This window comes from Brassica oleracea, chromosome C2, assembly GCF_000695525.1.
Source record: "Brassica oleracea var. oleracea cultivar TO1000 chromosome C2, BOL, whole genome shotgun sequence".
Lineage (NCBI taxonomy): Eukaryota > Viridiplantae > Streptophyta > Magnoliopsida > Brassicales > Brassicaceae > Brassica > Brassica oleracea.
In genome coordinates, this window is record NC_027749.1 from 9593071 (window position 1) to 9609827 (window position 16757).

Here is a 16757-nt window from a genome sequence, read left to right on the forward strand (position 1 = left end):
CATTAAAAAATTAGCGCCAAAACGACCTAGTATTGAAAAAATGTTAAAATTATACACAGTCAAATACACATAAATACGACCGAGGGTTATATTGCGGTTTGACTGGCACTTAGAGGATTAATCCGTGGGTTTTTGAGTTCGCGGATTAATTTGCAAAAAAAAAACTACATTGAGAGTTTTTTTGCAGAACTCTCTAAAACAAAAGCCATTAAAAACGACCCAAAGTAACAGTAACAAAGTTGCATATCTGAAAAAATACAAATAAACGCAAAACCTCAAAAAAGAAAATAAAGATAATTCAATTATAAATATAAGTCCGTATGTTCACTTCTTCCGACAACAACATAAACACTTATAGAAAGAAAGAAAAAAGATGGAGTTAGTATCGACGGCGGCTAGCTGGTTAACTCCGACGACTCTCTTCCTTCTCCTCAACCTTATGATCGGCACCATCGTCATCACTTCTCGAATTGGGTCATCAGGTTCAAGGAAACATCACCAGCATCACGATGGGTTCGGGTCGGGTCATGCTCCGTCTCCTTTAGCCAGAGCTCCGTCGATTATCGACCGAGTCAAGTCCATCAATTTCCATCTCTATAAATTTCCCCACCCAGAAACCGATCTTTTCTCGACGACGACCAACCACCACGAAGTAATCGGGTCGGATCTTCACGTGTATCCTGACCCGAATCCGGCTCCGCTACAACGCGCTCCTTCTCTTTTGGACCGTGTTAAATCCATCAACATGTCATCATACTTCAAGTTCCCTCACGACGTAACCGGGTCGGATCCCCACTCTCACACTCACCCGGATCCGAATCCGACTCCGCTACAACGTGCTCCTTCTCTCCTGGATCGGGTCAGATCCATCAACATGTCACACTTCAAATTCCCGCAGTACAGCCCGGAGGAGAATGACTCCGCAACCCACACGGAACCGACCCGATTCGAAAACGTTCCGACCCGTATGGGTCGGGTTGAACCGATTGATATATCAAAATTCAGGATTCCGGAGGAAGACCAACCAACCGGAACCCGGTTCGATAATCAAATCAACCCGCCCGGTTTAACTCGAGCTCCGTCTATCTTAGAACGGGTCAAATCCATCAAGCTATCCTCTTTCTACAGATCCGACCCGGATACCAACTCCGATCAAAGTCCTGACCCGGATTCGATAACCCACGAAGATCACAAGCCCGTCAGGAGCAAATCGGAGCCCAAGAAACCGGTTAAGAAGAAGAAGAAAGCGGCGGGGAAGATGACGAAATCAGCTAGCGAGAAGTCCGGTTTCGGTTTCGCCGGAAACAGCGAGGAGGCGGAGAGTGTGGAGTCCGTCGAGCGAAGAAGACCGGATACGACGAGAGTCGAGAGATCGACGTCGTTCGGCGACGGAGAAGACGGCGTCGACGCGAAAGCTTCCGACTTCATCAACAAATTCAAGCAGCAGCTGAAGCTACAGAGACTCGATTCGATTCTGAGGTACAAGGAGATGCTCAAGGCGAACTGATGCGAAATTACGTTGGTTACCCCTCGGTGGAGATTGTATTCGTTAAACCTCATCGCCGCCGTATTCGCAGAGAGATACATGGTACTGGATAGTGTCTGAATTACCGATTGTGCCCCTGTATGTTGAGGATATTAATGTAATTTATATGATTTATTGTTTGTTTCAATAGCAGACAATAAAAACGTAGCTGCTTAGTGAAGTGTGGCGTTATTTTTGGATCTGGGACGTTGTTTTGCGTCCAAGTTCTATTGTTCAACCACTTGTGAAGTAACGTTTCCTAGATTCTTCTCTCTTTTTCCTTTTAATTTTTGTTTTATATATTTCATTTTGTATGATTTTTATACTAGTAATATTACAACAACAGAGGAGATCATTAAAGGCATGTAAGTGGGAGCTAGCATAGAGTAACTGAACTTTTGAATTTATTCACGATTGATGCTAAGTTGCTAACCAGTTAAGATTATAAAACTTTAATGTTGAACAAATTGTTCGTGCCATGAAATTTCAGATCTTATCATCTTTATAGTTTTACTAGTAGAGCAATTTAGGTGTAAAACATAGGGAGATAGCGAAATTAGGAGAATAAGAAAGAGAAGAAACTTGTCACGCTTAAGTCAGTAACAAAGACGAAACTAACCCTCTAATTTGGCCATTCATCTTCAGGAGTTTAGGTTTACTAGGGTTGTGTCTGACAGGAGAGATTTAGTTTGATTTAGTACTGTAGTTTAAAGATTTGGTTACGATTTTGGAATTTTACATTGGTATCTGATCAGCTATTGTTTTCTGCAGGCTTCATCTCTCTCCACAAAATCTCTGACGCATACTGCGCATCCTGAAACAAATCTAAGAAAAGATTTGCCTCCTATACATACAAAAAATTGTATTACGGAAATACTTAATATTATATTTCTTATATCTTTCTAAAATCTGTGGGCGTCTATATAACGCATTTGCCCGGTTTCTTCGTTTGCAGAAGACGCAGTCGAGAAACATGTAGACTGGAAAAGCTTATGAAACATAGTCGAGAAATGAGATTGAAACTTTTCCGGGACAAGTATGGAAATGTATACAAAACAAATATGTTTGTGAACATCGGTTGAATGGTTAACATTTTTAAATGAAGTCTACTATAAACGTTGGCCGGTTAATATTAATGGTTGGATGGTAAAGAAGTTTCGAAGCCGTAAACAAAAACATTTAGACTGGAAATGTATACAAAACAAATATGTTTGTGAACATCGGTTGAATAGTTAACATTTTTAAATGAAGTCTACTCTAAAAATTGGCCGGTTAATATTAATGGTTGGATGGTAAAAAAGTTTCGAAGCCGTAAAAAAAAATATTTAGACTGGAAAAAAGTTATGATAGCCAGCTAATATAATTGAGTTATGTGTACTAAATATCATACATATCTAATGTACAAGACTAATTGATATAATATTATTTAGACGGCTAAATATATGTTCTCAAAGTTGTGTTCCCTAGATCCAACTCCAACACCTTCTCAGCCAAATTATCATCATCATCATTACCAAAATTTTCTTTCATCTTCTTCTTCCTGAGATATAAAAGACTCAAAGTCGTAGTCCCTGGATCCAAGTTGCATAGTAAGAAGCCTGATGTCTTCTTGGTCTCACTTGATAGTTTTTGATGATGATCCATAAATTGGCCAGTAAGCGAGATGTCTTCAAGAAGGCTCTCTTTTGTTGAGCTAGTCTTGGTACGAGGTTGTGGTTGTCATCAACAGAGACTGTTCTATGATGTTTTGTCTCTATTTCTATCAGTAACATCCAAAAGAGAATTGCAACAGAGAAAAAAACTTCATCAATTTTCAAGAACAAATCGTTTCTATGTGAGAAAGAAAAATATTCTTGCAAAGGAAAGATGAAAGAGAAAGACAACTATTGATTTTGAGATCTTTCCGTATCCAAATATTAGATTTTGCAGATTCGGTTTAGTGCATCATTGTGAAGTAGGGGTAGCAGGGTAATAGCTCATTTGGGAACAGTGGTCCTTTAATCGCAGTTGGGCATTTCGCTAAATAGACATAAGTCTTTTGGTAGGAGTCCTAATATCTCTTATTAGTAACTGATCTAATTGACATTCTGAAGTTACCTCAAAAATAAAGAATTGTCTACTCTCAAAATTCTAATGTGAAATATTAAAATACATCTTTTCACATTCAAAACATTTGAAGCCTGGAGTTTGTAGGACATTCACTGATGGACAACATTTAAGATAGTCTGGAAACTTATACCCTGATAGTAATGAGCTTAGCTTCCATTCAAAACCTAATTTAAAACAGAAAATTGCCACATATAATATACTGCTCACAAATCTTTCAAAGGTTTGATGTGTTACTTTCTAATAGTTTCTCCTAACATGCGAATATTCTTTTGGTATTTTTATTTTGTAACACACTGTTAAGAAAGAAGAGTATTTGTGACCGATATTGTAACTCATTCGTTGTTAGATTTATGCCATCTACACGTTATTGTAATGTGTTTTAAATTCACAGAACCCTGTTTTGGTGTAAAATTCACAGAGCCCTGTTTTGGTGTAAAATTCACAGAACCTTTATCTGCTGACAAAAGCCATAGCTGTCCGCAAGAGTCTTGTGATAGTTATTGCCCTCTATTCAAACGTCTGACCTTAGCGGTTCTTTCAGACTCCTTATCTCTTATCAGGCTGTTGAAGAAGGGAGAGAATCAACATGAACTGCTCGGTATCATGTCATGATATTTATCACTTTATGTCTTTTATTTATCAATCACTTTATATCTTTATTTGATGTTATTTCCTTTAATATCATATCTCGAACTTCAATGGAAAGAGGCTGATTCTATGGAAAATCAGCTCTTGCTTTTTAGCTAGTTCCAGTTCTGGAGTGTAAACTCTTTTAAGTGATGCAATGTTTGTTTGAATAAAAAAAGCACTGGTTTGAACTTCTTATTCTTTTTATTGTTTCGATGTTGTGTGCGCGGGTTACTAAGAGTATGATTATTGGAGGGTTTTTAAGGTGGGGTTCTTAGCGGAATATAAGAACCAGACTCTTAATTTTTAACTAAAAAAGCTAAGAATCGGTTCTTAAATAAAAGTTTTAAGAGACGGATCTTAGTTTTTTTAATTAAAAATTAAGTGACGGGTTCTTATATTCCGCTTAGAACCCCACCCTAACAACCTCCCAATAATCATGCTCTAATAAAGCTAGTATATGCACATTGTCAACATTTATGTTTCAAGAAATATAATATGAAAGTGTTTTGATCACAACTTACCTATTTAAAATGATGCTTAGGGAGTTATAGTTATTTGATACTCCATTTGCTATAAGTAAACTACATATTATTATTCCTCTTCGCCACACAATACGGAAGATATTTCTGTGGTGTTTATTATTCTATAAGCTCGAGCTTAAAGAACATTAAACGATTCATGTATATTCAATTGCGGTACGTAATATTGAAGCCGAGCATATCCAAGTACGGCTCCAGACAAAAATTTAAATAGATAAATAAGAAACTATAAATGCGACGTTTGAGTTGAATTAAAACCAAAAACATTTGAGTAGAAATGACTAGTCAGGAGTCACGACTAATAATCATGTACATTGGTTGACAAACTAAAAAAACATCTACGTTGTTTCTTTTGTTTGTTATATGTTAATTGTATATTTTTCATTGACTAAGAGATAGACTTGAGATTGGTTCAACAAATAAAAATTCGTAACTGGTAAGATAAGGCGTCGTAATAATTGGGGCTTAGAAATCAAGTGATCCGAATCAAAACCCTACCCAACCATTTTTGGCCACGAATTAAGAGTTGGAATCCTTTATAATTTACTCGTGGCTCGAAAAAGATTTTTTGTCATTTCTATGATTAAATTGATCTCTACCTTCCTTAATTAATCATCATATTCATTCTTATCTCTTTTTTTTTTTAACGCTTAGTTTCATATTCAAAGGCAAAAGCCGAAAAACCCGAGCCGAGGCAAGCCTTAGGAAAAATACAAAGTTTACACAGCAACATCATAATAAACTAGATTAAGAGAGAACATAGGAAAGAACAATAACAGAGAAACAAAAAAACCACCATTAGGCGGTACAGCAGGACAAATCTCCCAAACAGAAAGTGGAGACTTTAGCTTATTGACGAGGGCTCCTAGCTTTTTGCTCTAAAAGATTACGTAGCCAAGAGGGGCCTCCTGAAGCCACATAAGACTGGTAGTGGCGATCCTAAGTAACACTTGACGCGATCATGGACGCAACTTTATTACTTTCCGGGACCACATGCTCCACCCTCCATTCGCCAAAACCATCGAGAGTGTGGAGAATATTCAATACCATAGGCCACGTTGGAGAGTCGAAAGATGGATTAAGGAAGGCATCTCTGAGGATAGCTGATGATGACTCAAAGATGACTTTATTCAATCGTAAGCTCCGCATTGACTCAATAGACCATAAGAGAGAGCAAAGATCTGCTTCCAGTGGGGTTGAAACATTGGAGAAAGCTCTTCTACTATGAAGGAGAGTCATACCTGTAGGGTTACGGACGATCCAAGCACCTCCATTGTTAACTGAACAATTTAACCATGAAGCCCCAACATTGCATTTGATCCAATCGTCAGGAGGCTTAGTCCAGACCTTGGGACATGAAACTAGAGGAGTCTCTGATCGTGGGGGAACCTGCAGCTCTCGCCAAATCTGAGCTTCCATGATGGCTTTATCCAAGATATTAGCAGGGTCCAGTCTTTTGTACTCAAAGCAAAAGGCATTTCTTGCTTTCCATATATGCCATAAAAGCCAAGGAGAAACGAGTCTTGCATCTGGAGATAGCGTATTCATCTTGCAACATTTCATAAGATGATAGAGATTTAGAAAGACCGAGTTATACCAAGACCCTGATGGAGGCATAGGCACCGCAGAGAGCGACCAAACATCTTGAGCAAACCGACATTGAAAGAGCACGTGGTTGATATCTTCACGGCCATTACCACATGAGGAGCATGTCGTATCAATGTTGATGCCTCTCGAACGTAATCTCTCTTTAACAGCCAAAGCACCTGAGAGTATACGCCATAGAAAATGTCGCAATTTAGGAGTAGTTTTGGCTTTCCAGATAGATTTCCAGAGTTGTTGTTCCACTGGAGGAGTAGGAGCCAAAGGAGGAGACTTCAAATCCTCTGAAGCCACAAGCAGATCATGCCCGCTCTTAGACGAGTATACTCTATTCTTAGTGAAACCCCAAACAACGGAGTCTGAACGAGAAAGAAGAGGCTTAATTTTGAATATAATGTCTGCATCCTTCTGACTGAATGTTTGAAGGACTAACTCGCGATTCCAAGAACCTATTTGGGGTTCCAATAAATCATCAACTTTTACCGTAAGATCAACCAAGGACTCAGGTCTGTAGTCTGGAGTACGAGGAACATAATCAATGATCCATTTGTCCCACCACACATTCGTAGATGTACCATTGCCAACCCTTGTAACCAACCCCTGCTGCAACAGTTCTCTGCCATGTAGCAAACTGCGCCAAGCAAACGACGGTCGCGAGCTTTCCAAAAAAGTACTACTACGAAAATAGCGATGTTTTAAGACTTGAGCTACAAGCGAGTTTGGGTTATCCATGATCCTAGCCGCTTGTTTAGCTAATAAAGATTGATTAAACTTCTCAAGATCCTTAAAACCCAGACCTCCCTGATCCTTGGATCTACACAACTTCTACCATGCTACCCATGCAATCTTTTTCCGGTTGTTTCCACTACTCCACCAGAACTCAATCATCGCGCTTCGGAGACTAGCACAGGTCTCTTTAGGAAGACGAAAGCAAGATATTGCATATATGGGCAGTGCTAAGCAAATCGATTTTAATAGTATCTCTTTGCCCCCTTGAGAGAGAGATTTCGAGAACCATCCATTTAAGCGACCTTGAAGCTTGCCCCTTATAAAGCTCAGAAGCTGTCTCTTAGACCCACTAAAGCATTCTGGTAAGCCGAGATAGGTTCCCTCACCTCCATCCTTCTCAATTCCCAAGATAGTTTTGAGCTCAACTCTCAGGTCTATAGGAACTTTAGATCCGAAAATGATGGAAGACTTGTCCAGATTTAATCTTTGCCCTGACGCGTCACCATGCATCTCGAGACATAACATAACCTCCTTAGCTTCCGCAGAAGAAGCTCTACATATCAACAGACTATCGTCTGCAAACAGCAAGTGATGTACTTACGGACCCGATGAACCAATACCAATGCTGTGTAGATGACCTGAAGCAGCAGAGTTGTTCAAACAATTCACTAAGGCCTCCGCACATAGGATGAAAAGGAAAGGAGACAGTGGATCACCTTGACGCAGACCACGCTCAGGTTTGATAAAACCGTGTGATGCTCCATTCAGTAACACCGAGTAGGAAACAGAGCTAACGCACACCATGATCCACCGACCCCAAACTCTGTCAAAGCCAAACCTCTCCAATAGTGTCTCTAGGAAACACCACTCAACACGATCATAAGCCTTGGACATATCTGTTTTTATGGCCATGAAATCTTCGGCAACTCTATCGTTCGTCCGTAGTGAGTGAACCATCTCGTGCGCAATGATAATGTTATCAGAGATGAGTCTACCCGAGACAAAATCTCCTTGTGTATCCGACACCAAGGTTGGTAGGACTACCTTCAGACGGTTACAGAGAATCTTCGAGATAATCTTATACTGAACCGTACACAGACTGATTGGTCTCATATCTTGCATCCGAACAGGGTTGGTAACCTTCGGGATGAGGCTCAGTTGCATGTGGTTCCAACCCGTAGGTATGATCGCAGATTCAAAGAAGAGTAGTATCTCCTTCGTGATGGCCGGTCCTACAACGTGCCAATATTTGTGATAGAAAGAACCGGCCAGGCCTTCTTCCCCAGGGGCACTTCCTCCATTGACGCTCATTGCTGCTTTCCGTATCTCCTCAACAGTGACAGGAGCCGTAAGTCCTACGTTCATATCATCTGTGACACGACTTGGGAAGCCAACAAAAAGAGATTCCAGATCAGCAGGGTTCGTGCTTAGAAAAAGATCTCTGAAATATTCTACTGCAATCTCCCCCTTAGAACCTTTAGAAAAATGCTCGTTGCCCAATTCATCCAGCAGCATAAGAATCTTATTTCTCACTTTATGCCTTTTCACAACATTATGAGAATACTTAGTGTTTTTATCACCTTCTTTAAGCCATTCTTCTCTGCACTTTTGTCTCCAAAATTGTTCCCCTTCCATATAAGCAGCAGAGAGATCTCTTTTAAGCCTTTTCATAACAAAACGCCCAGGGTTACGTTTTGATACCTCCAGTTCGTAAGCTGCCTTGAGTCTCAAGATTTTCTCATGTGAATTGAGATCAGAAGATTTTTTCCATCTAGATATCTCCTTTCTGCAACTCGAGATACGATCCATGAGATACGCTTGATTATCATTGTCACCCCAACCTTTGATTATTGCTGCTTCAAAACAATTTGTTTTCCAAGTAGAACTGCCCCCTGCAGTTCTCGTAACTCCAACACAAACCCAATCAGTAAGTGTCTGTGATCCGAAGCCCACATGCCTCCATACTCAACACTAGCTCTGGGAAATAAGTTGAACCATTCATCATTCCCAAAACATCTGTCTAGGCGACACTGCACCCAAACCTCATCTCTCCAGCCCCCCCAAGAAAGAACATTACCAGAACTACGTAATTCCCTGATCTTACAGTCACGAGCCATATTTCGGAAGCCCCAGAATGTAGATTCATCTCGCACTGCGCCTCCCAATTTCTCTTCATTTGACATTAACTCATTGAAGTCACCAGTAAGTAGCCAAGCTTCATTTCTTCTCATTCCAACTTCCACCAAACGATCCCACACATCTTGTCTTCTTGCTCTGACGGGGTCACCATAGACACAAGAAAGAAAGAAAACTACTGATCGACACTGCACATTCATGTCAATAATCCGTTTATCTCCAGAAAGAATTTCAATATCATAATTATTCTTCCAGAGAACAGCCAAGCCTCCACTAAGACCGAGAGGCTCAACTGTAAAAATCTTATCGTAACCCAACTCTTTTTGTAAACCCACCATGTACTCAAGCTTCTGTTTCGTTTCCATCAAAAACATAATATCCGGAAAGTGTTTGCGTCTCACTTCCCGAATGGTTTGAACTGTCTCAGTGCTTCCTGCACCTTGACAGTTCCAGCTCCATACACTAATTGGGGAGGCAGTGGCTTCAAACTGGAAGCCACCGAATTGGAAGTTGGAATCGAAACTTTCTTGGATAGAGACATATGAACTGTATCAGACTTGCGCTTGCTACCAGATTCCATAGGTGTAAGTGCAAGTTCGGAGGACGAGTTCCTTTTAGAGATAGCTTTCTCAGCCTGAGCTTTCCGTTTCCAGCAAGGAGGCCTACGGCGAACAGCTTTAACAACCTTGCTATCACCGGCAGATGGAGTCTGAGAAGACACACCAATCTGAAAACCCGTAGTGATAGCTGGCTCTAAGCTGCGTACTGTACCAGAGCTTTCAGAATCAGAATAGCCTTCTTGACCAGCCATGTTTTTCCTCAAGGGTACCGATACTGATGGTCCAGAGCGTTGGCGAGCTTGGCTTGAGTGATCAGAGTCGGGATAGGAGAACACATGACCCTTACCCTTATCAAGGTCTGCGGTGAATCTGGTAAGTGTAGCCATGTGAGACTGCTCTTGATCCTCTATGGCCTGTTTGACTCTCATTATTCTCGCCTGCCTCTATGTATCATCAGAGTGAGATACGTAGAGTAAAGCAGCTCTTTGCTCTTGAGGGGGGAGCTCCGGAAACATAGGAAGAAAACCAGGGGGAGCCTCCGCAACAACATTCTTCGCAAGGCTAGGAGCGGTCTCTGATGAGGATTTTTCCTTACCAGAAGAAGCAGAGATACTCGGGATTGCCGGTTTAGAAGCATTCCTCAACAAAGGACATTTAAACTTCTCATGAGTAAGACGATGACAATGGTGACATTTTTTATGGATCCTTTCATACTCAAACTCGATTGTCACTGTTTTTATCTTTGCTCACTGTAAGCTTACGAGAAGCTTTAGCTGAGTTCTCAGTATCGAAGGTGATCAGTGCACGAATATAATCCTTTGTGTGTGAGACTTTGGGATCATAGGCTATCTCCTCCACATGACCGACTTCTGATGCCAGTTTGTACATAGTATCACCAGTAAAGAACTTCATTGGAATGTGTCTAATGCGGATCCAAATTTCCATATAACGCAAGAAATCTGGAGGTGAATCTGCAGCCCATCTTTCAAGGACCATGGCCCAGTGATTGTAGGACCAAGGTCTGTCTTTAAGCACAGTTTGGAGGTTTTCCTCGCGTTGGAAGATAAATTGAAATCTATCTCTCGATAGGGCAATGCCTCTGACCCTCTCGTAGACACGCCACGCTGTAGGCATATAATCAATCATCCTTGCCATAGACTGGCAATCAGGATTCAGCAACTGGCCCAGTAGGCTAGTATAGTTTCCATCAAAAACCCTGAACCTAGGACTATCCGGTAAAGTGAGCGGTTCTTCGTCATCACCAATAGACATCGATTAGAGGCTTTGGTGTAGAAGGTCCGCCATGGCTGTAGACAGAGGAGTACGGTGGTGCGGCTGGAGATGTAGATCGGCGAGAACCTTTGGAAGCAAGTCTGAGCAGGTCAAAGAAAATTTACCTTTGATAGCGCAGAATTGAACACAAATCTTAAGTTACATCATTATAGATGGAAATAAGATCAATCACTTAAAAGAAAAAGGAAATATTTGATGGGGTCGCGATTTTCTTGGGAAGCAAGTATGGGAAGAACATAGTAGAAAAAGAAATATGAAGTCTTATTTCCAAATAAGTACCGTAGGTAATAGCCGGTAGTATAGTCCACTCACGGCGAGGGAAAAATAAAAATAATATGATAAATAAGGCAATCCGATCACCGGAAATCACTCCTTTAGGGAGAAAAAGAAAATCACCGCGTGTCGCATTCCTATCTCTTTAGTTTACATTTTATGTTTGTTAAGCAAAACAATTCAAACTTTAATTCGATTTCGTTTTCTATCTTCTTAAAATATTTTTATTTCCTATCTAACTGAAACGCTTAAATCGTTTCTATATTTTGTCGGAGGAAAAAGACAAAAATAGCACTAAATCAAGTTTTTGTTCCCAAACTAGCACTCAAGGTCAAAAGTCACAAAAATAGAACTTAATATTTTATCAAAAGTCACAAACTTAGGGTTTAGAGTTAAAGGGTGGGGTTTAGGATTTAGGGTTTAGGGTTTAGAGTTTAGGGTTTAGGGTTTAGAGTTGAGAAATGAGGTTTTGGGGATAAGATTTCAAATTTTGAAAAATAAAAAAATTAAAATTTACACAGGATAAACTTAGAAATGTGCTATTTTGATCATTTTAGTTTTTGAGTGCTATTTTTGTGATATAAACTTAGAAAAATGCTATTTTGGAGATTTGCCCATTTTGTTTTGCAACTATGTGTGTTATAGATTAATTTTGGTAAAAGTGCTATAGAACTCTCTTATAAAGTTCACAAGTACTTTGACAACAAAAAGTAATACATTACGTTTTGCTGATTTTATTATTCTTGATTAATAAAATTATATTTGACGTTAAAATTTATAATTTCACGTTGAAATATTGTTTTTCTGAATTTAGTTTCAATTTGGAGAAAAGGAAACACTCACTATACAAATAACATTATATTTATATCATTCACTTATATGTCAATGTCTGGGTGGTGTAGTCGGTTATCACGTGATAATTTTAATTTTTTCTTGGCCTTTTTCTCCATCTTTTTCTTATAATTCTGACTTTGCTTTTTCGTAGTTTATTATCTAGTGTTGTTATAGTTCGTTCTAGCTTATTTAGTTTTTGATTAATTTGTTGTAATTCATACGAACTACTAATTGACTTTTTTCTTTCGTTGATGATCCTGCTTCTAGCTATTCTTGATGAACTAGAATTGGGTTCTAAAAATTTTAATTGTAGAGTATATGTCTTATTTATTTGATCGCTTATATTTTTCTTTGGTACAAACTTGATAGTAGTTGTTTCTCTAAACAGGTTTTCTAGATAGATATTATTCTTGTTTGCGAATTCAATACTATGTGCGGACGAGGGTAAAACATATCCAACAGCGTACGTAATTGATAGCGGATGATCTTCGTTTTCCATAAGATCATGTCTTTGAAAATCGTAGATAATTCCGATTGAATTGTTAAGGTTTTTTGTTGTTAGTGGGATGTCATATTGACAGACCACGTTAAATTTAACAACTGAATGTTTTAAATTGTTATCTACTATTCCAATTATTTTATCATTCTCGTCTTGAATTCTATTGTCAGTTACTACTAGTCTTATTGGGGAATCGATGTTCTTTTTGAATGTTGACCTTACTATTATTTGGATTGTTCCTATGTGTATATACGATATCTTTTCTTGGTGACTTGGTTTCATTTTACTTATCTTTTCGTTTATAGCTTCAGATGAAATTACTGGTAGTGTAGATTCACCGCGAGTTGATTCAATTGGTAAGGAAAATTCTCTTATGAATTTTCCAAAGTATAATACATTTTTCTTTTTAATATTTATGATAATCTATTTCGATGTACATCTTGATCATCTTTTAATGTTATTTTGCTTCCTTTTCAAGGTTTTTGATTTTTGCTCCTTGGATTAATATATCTTTTTCAAAGAAATTATTCGTATCAATAATACTAATATAATCTAATAAGTTGTTTTGTACTATATGTTCTGAGTTTCTTTGTTATCAGACATACCTGAAGTGAGCTTATGGTTGAAACTTTTGTTGGTTGAAGTAGTCGCTCGGATTTGATTGAACTTTCTCTTTGATTCTTGAGTGTTTTTATTTTGTGTTTGTGAGTTTTTGTTAAGTGAAAAACTGTTATTGAGAAGGTTTAAACCTTCAACAGTTAGAGCTTTTCAGAGAAAGGTTTTTCTCAGCTCTTGAAACGAAACTTGTTCGATTTCTTTACTAGTTTTTCTTGTTTCAAGGAAGTTTTTTGAGTTATTAATTCTTTTATTCTTTCAATGGTTTCTGATTTTTTGCCACATAATGCTGTTAAAGTGGCTCCCCAATGTGTTATGCATGCGTCAGTAGAGACGATGAGTATATCATCATCACTTGGATTATATAATTCGGGTAATTTGTTACACATTTCCTTTAGTTTTACAACAACCTCGCTATCTTCTTCGGTCCATTTCCAAGGATTTTTTTCGGATATTTTTTGTTGTAAATATTTTCTTTGTTTTGCAAGATTTTTAAAAAATCCTTGATCAGCTAAATAGTTTAGATCTCCAAGAAAACGTTGTATTTGTTTTCTATCCTGTAGATGGTTAGGAAATTGATTTATTTTTTCAAGTATATGTTTTTGTGCAATAATTGTTCCGTTGCTATTTATTTCTAACCCTAAGAATTCTATTTTTTGTTTAAGTATTTGAGCTTTCTTTTGGCTTAGTACTTAACCCTTTTCTTTACATCTTTCAAGTATTTTATATACTTTTTCGAGATGATCTTTTTCGTTATTTTTTGTGAATATTATTATATCATATATATATACTGAGCTGAATTCTTCGTATCCGGTTAAATTATTATCCATAAATTGTTGAAATATTCCTGGAGCTTGGTTTAACCCAAACGGTAATACATTCCACTCAAAGTGTTTTTGAGGTGGGCATGTAAAAGCCGTTAATGGTTTAGTATTCTCATGGAGTCGGATTTGCCAATATCCTGACTTTGCATCTAGTGCTGAGAAATACTTAGCTCCTCTTAATTTTTTAATTAAGTATTCTTTTCTAGGTAGGTTTTGAGCATTACCTATTGTTGCTTTTACCTCTTTTCTGTTCGTTATGATTATTAACGTAAAAAGCAGGTGAAGAGTGTTGACTAAAACTTTCTCTAATTAATCCCTTTTTAATAGTATTTGGGTTTCTTCCTGGAATTCTTCTACATCTTGTTCGGTATAAGTCATTTTATAATTGACTCTTATTTCTTTATTAGGGTCTTTTAATTTAATTTCTATTAGCATATTGTTTGTGTTTTTAATATCCAATGGATCTTCGCTACATACTTCTTCTAGTTTTTTCATGACCTTTTCATAAATTATCATTGATTCTATTTTCTTTACCAGTTGAATTTTTAGTTTTTCTTTTTTAGTGTTATATATGGGTATATTTGTTACTTCCTTCTTTTGTTTTCCTATTTTTGGACACGTTAACGATATGTGTTTTAGATATTGACAAAAAGGTCTATATAATTTTAAGAAATTATTTCCTATTATAAAAGGTACTCCTGTATCGTGTTTTAAATACTTGGTGCTATAAATATTTTTTCTGCTATTTTTATCTGAATTATAAAGGCTCCATAATTATTTTTATGTTCGCTTTTATCAGCCACTCTTATAGTTATTGGTTTCTTTAACTTTTTCCATAATGATTTATCTATAGTATTTTCTTGTGCAATACATAATGTAGCACCAGTATCGATATATGCTAAAGTTTTTGTTTTTTATCATCCATTATTTGTATTTGAATGAATGTACTATTCGGATTCATCTGAACTACTATATCCACTTTCAGATTCTGATGAAGATAATATTTCATAACAATATGATGATTCATTGTCTAATGAGTTTAATGATTCTATTGGTACTAGTCCAATTGCACTGATTTGATTAAGATATTTTACTTCCTTTTTATAGGATTTTTTGTTTGGACATTCATTTGCATAGTGGCCTATTTCATGGCATAACCAACATTTGCAATTTTTCTTGCCTTGTGGACAACATTTTTCATTATTCATTACTTTCTTTTCTCTTTCTTTATAATAAGTCTTTCCCTTTTCTCTTTTATACCGTTTTTTCCTTCTTGGTCTAAAGTATTTATTCTTGTATCTAAACTTTTTATTTTCGTATTTATGATATTTCTTATATTTTCGTTTTTTTATATTTTCTTTGCCTTTCACAACCAAATTTCTGAGGTATATCCTCATAGTTTTCGCAATTGAATTCAAACGTTCTCTTTACTCTTTTGATTTCTTGGCTTTGAATACATAAGGTTCTTACGTATTTTCTCAGCGTTCGTATCATTCCTCCAAAAGAATCAGATACTATTTTTTTTATCTATATTTTCCTTAAATAATTTAGGTAATGTTATGTTAAACAGGGATGGTAATTTTTGTACAAATACTTCCATGTATTTAACATAATCATCGTGTGGTAATTCATAATAATTCTTTTCGTATTGACATATAAATTCGTCTAGGTATCTCATATTGCATATTTCTATATTATTTAATATATGTCTTACTTTTGCTATCTGTTCTTCGTCTTCATTAGTTTGTTCTTTCCTTAGTAGGTTTATTCCGCCTAAAAACTGTGTATTTAATTGTTCTACTACAGTGACAAGAATTTCTTGATGATCTCTAAAATTTTGTAGTTGAATTTTATTAGCATTTTTCATTCCGGCAAGGTAGGTAATACTATTTCGGTTGTGTTATATATTAAGAGATTTAAATAATTTTCGGCTTTCATTTTTTGAATTGTTTCGTTTAACTGTAGCTGCATTTCTTGCTCAGAGACCCAAGTGTGTAATCTAATTTTCCCTTCTTGATGATTAACACAATCAAGATCCAAGAAGTCATTATATTTTACTAGTTTTTGTTTAAATTGTTGATATTTTTCGAGCTTTCCTGTTTCGGACCTAAAATATCCTTGTTTATTTTTGTAACTATCATCAATTTTTATGGTTGGTTTTTGATCAATAAGTTCTTTTTGTTTACCTGTTCTTTCTCCTTCTACAAGGTTCACGAAAGGAACATATGGTTCTGATATCTTGCATATTTACATTGTTTTAACTCTCTATTCTTGCATGTTTTGATCATTTAGATTAGGGATCATGAATTTTAGTCTCCTTTATTTGCATTGCATAAGTCTTTATAAGGTCTTGGAGTTTCCATTGGAGTTCTTAGAGGTACTTGGAAGCATTTGGGATCAAAAAGGGAGTGGAAAGTGTTGTTTGAGCGAGCAGAGCACCAGAGCGGGTTACGGGAGCGACCTACGACACCCGCTCCAGGTGAAACAAAGACAGTGCGGCCTCTTGCATCGGGGTGAATCACCCGCTCCGAGCCCAGCCTCTTGTCGACAACTTTCACTATGTGGAGCGACCTGGTGGAGCGACGTCCC

At 37.3% G+C, this 16757-nt stretch overlaps 3 protein-coding genes across 3 annotated transcripts; 1 reads left to right on the forward strand and 2 right to left on the reverse strand.

The window, feature by feature from the left end:
- The first annotated feature begins 320 nt into the window (after positions 1 to 320).
- Positions 321 to 1805, forward strand: LOC106327698. Its single transcript, XM_013765929.1, has 2 exons — positions 321 to 1588; positions 1677 to 1805. Exon 1 carries the CDS (start codon positions 374 to 376, stop codon positions 1505 to 1507), a length of 1134 nt encoding a protein of 377 aa, XP_013621383.1. The 5' UTR covers positions 321 to 373; the 3' UTR covers positions 1508 to 1588; positions 1677 to 1805.
- A 3937-nt stretch (positions 1806 to 5742) lies between these two features.
- Positions 5743 to 7137, reverse strand: LOC106323383. The gene has a single exon (XM_013761520.1). The coding sequence runs from the start codon at positions 7135 to 7137 to the stop codon at positions 5743 to 5745; it is 1395 nt and encodes a 464-aa protein (XP_013616974.1).
- A 3136-nt stretch (positions 7138 to 10273) lies between these two features.
- On the reverse strand, positions 10274 to 11102 carry LOC106323384. The gene is made up of 2 exons (XM_013761521.1): positions 10581 to 11102; positions 10274 to 10489 (listed from the first exon to the last, which is right to left on the reverse strand). Exons 1-2 carry the CDS (start codon positions 11100 to 11102, stop codon positions 10274 to 10276), a joined length of 738 nt encoding a protein of 245 aa, XP_013616975.1.
- Positions 11103 to 16757: the final 5655 nt, after the last annotated feature.

Excerpts from the sequence above, each read along its gene's own strand:
- LOC106327698 (XM_013765929.1), top strand. The coding sequence starts at position 374 with ATGGAGTTAGTATCGACGGCGGCTAGCTGGTTAACTCCGACGACTCTC.
- LOC106323384 (XM_013761521.1), bottom strand. The coding sequence starts at position 11,102 with ATGTCTATTGGTGATGACGAAGAACCGCTCACTTTACCGGATAGTCCT. Across the intron at positions 10,490-10,580 it reads AAGCTTCTCGTAAGCTTACA|TTTAAATGTCCTTTGTTGAG; the intron begins GTGAGCAAAGAT and ends ACTCATGAGAAG.
- LOC106323383 (XM_013761520.1), bottom strand. The coding sequence starts at position 7,137 with ATGGATAACCCAAACTCGCTTGTAGCTCAAGTCTTAAAACATCGCTAT.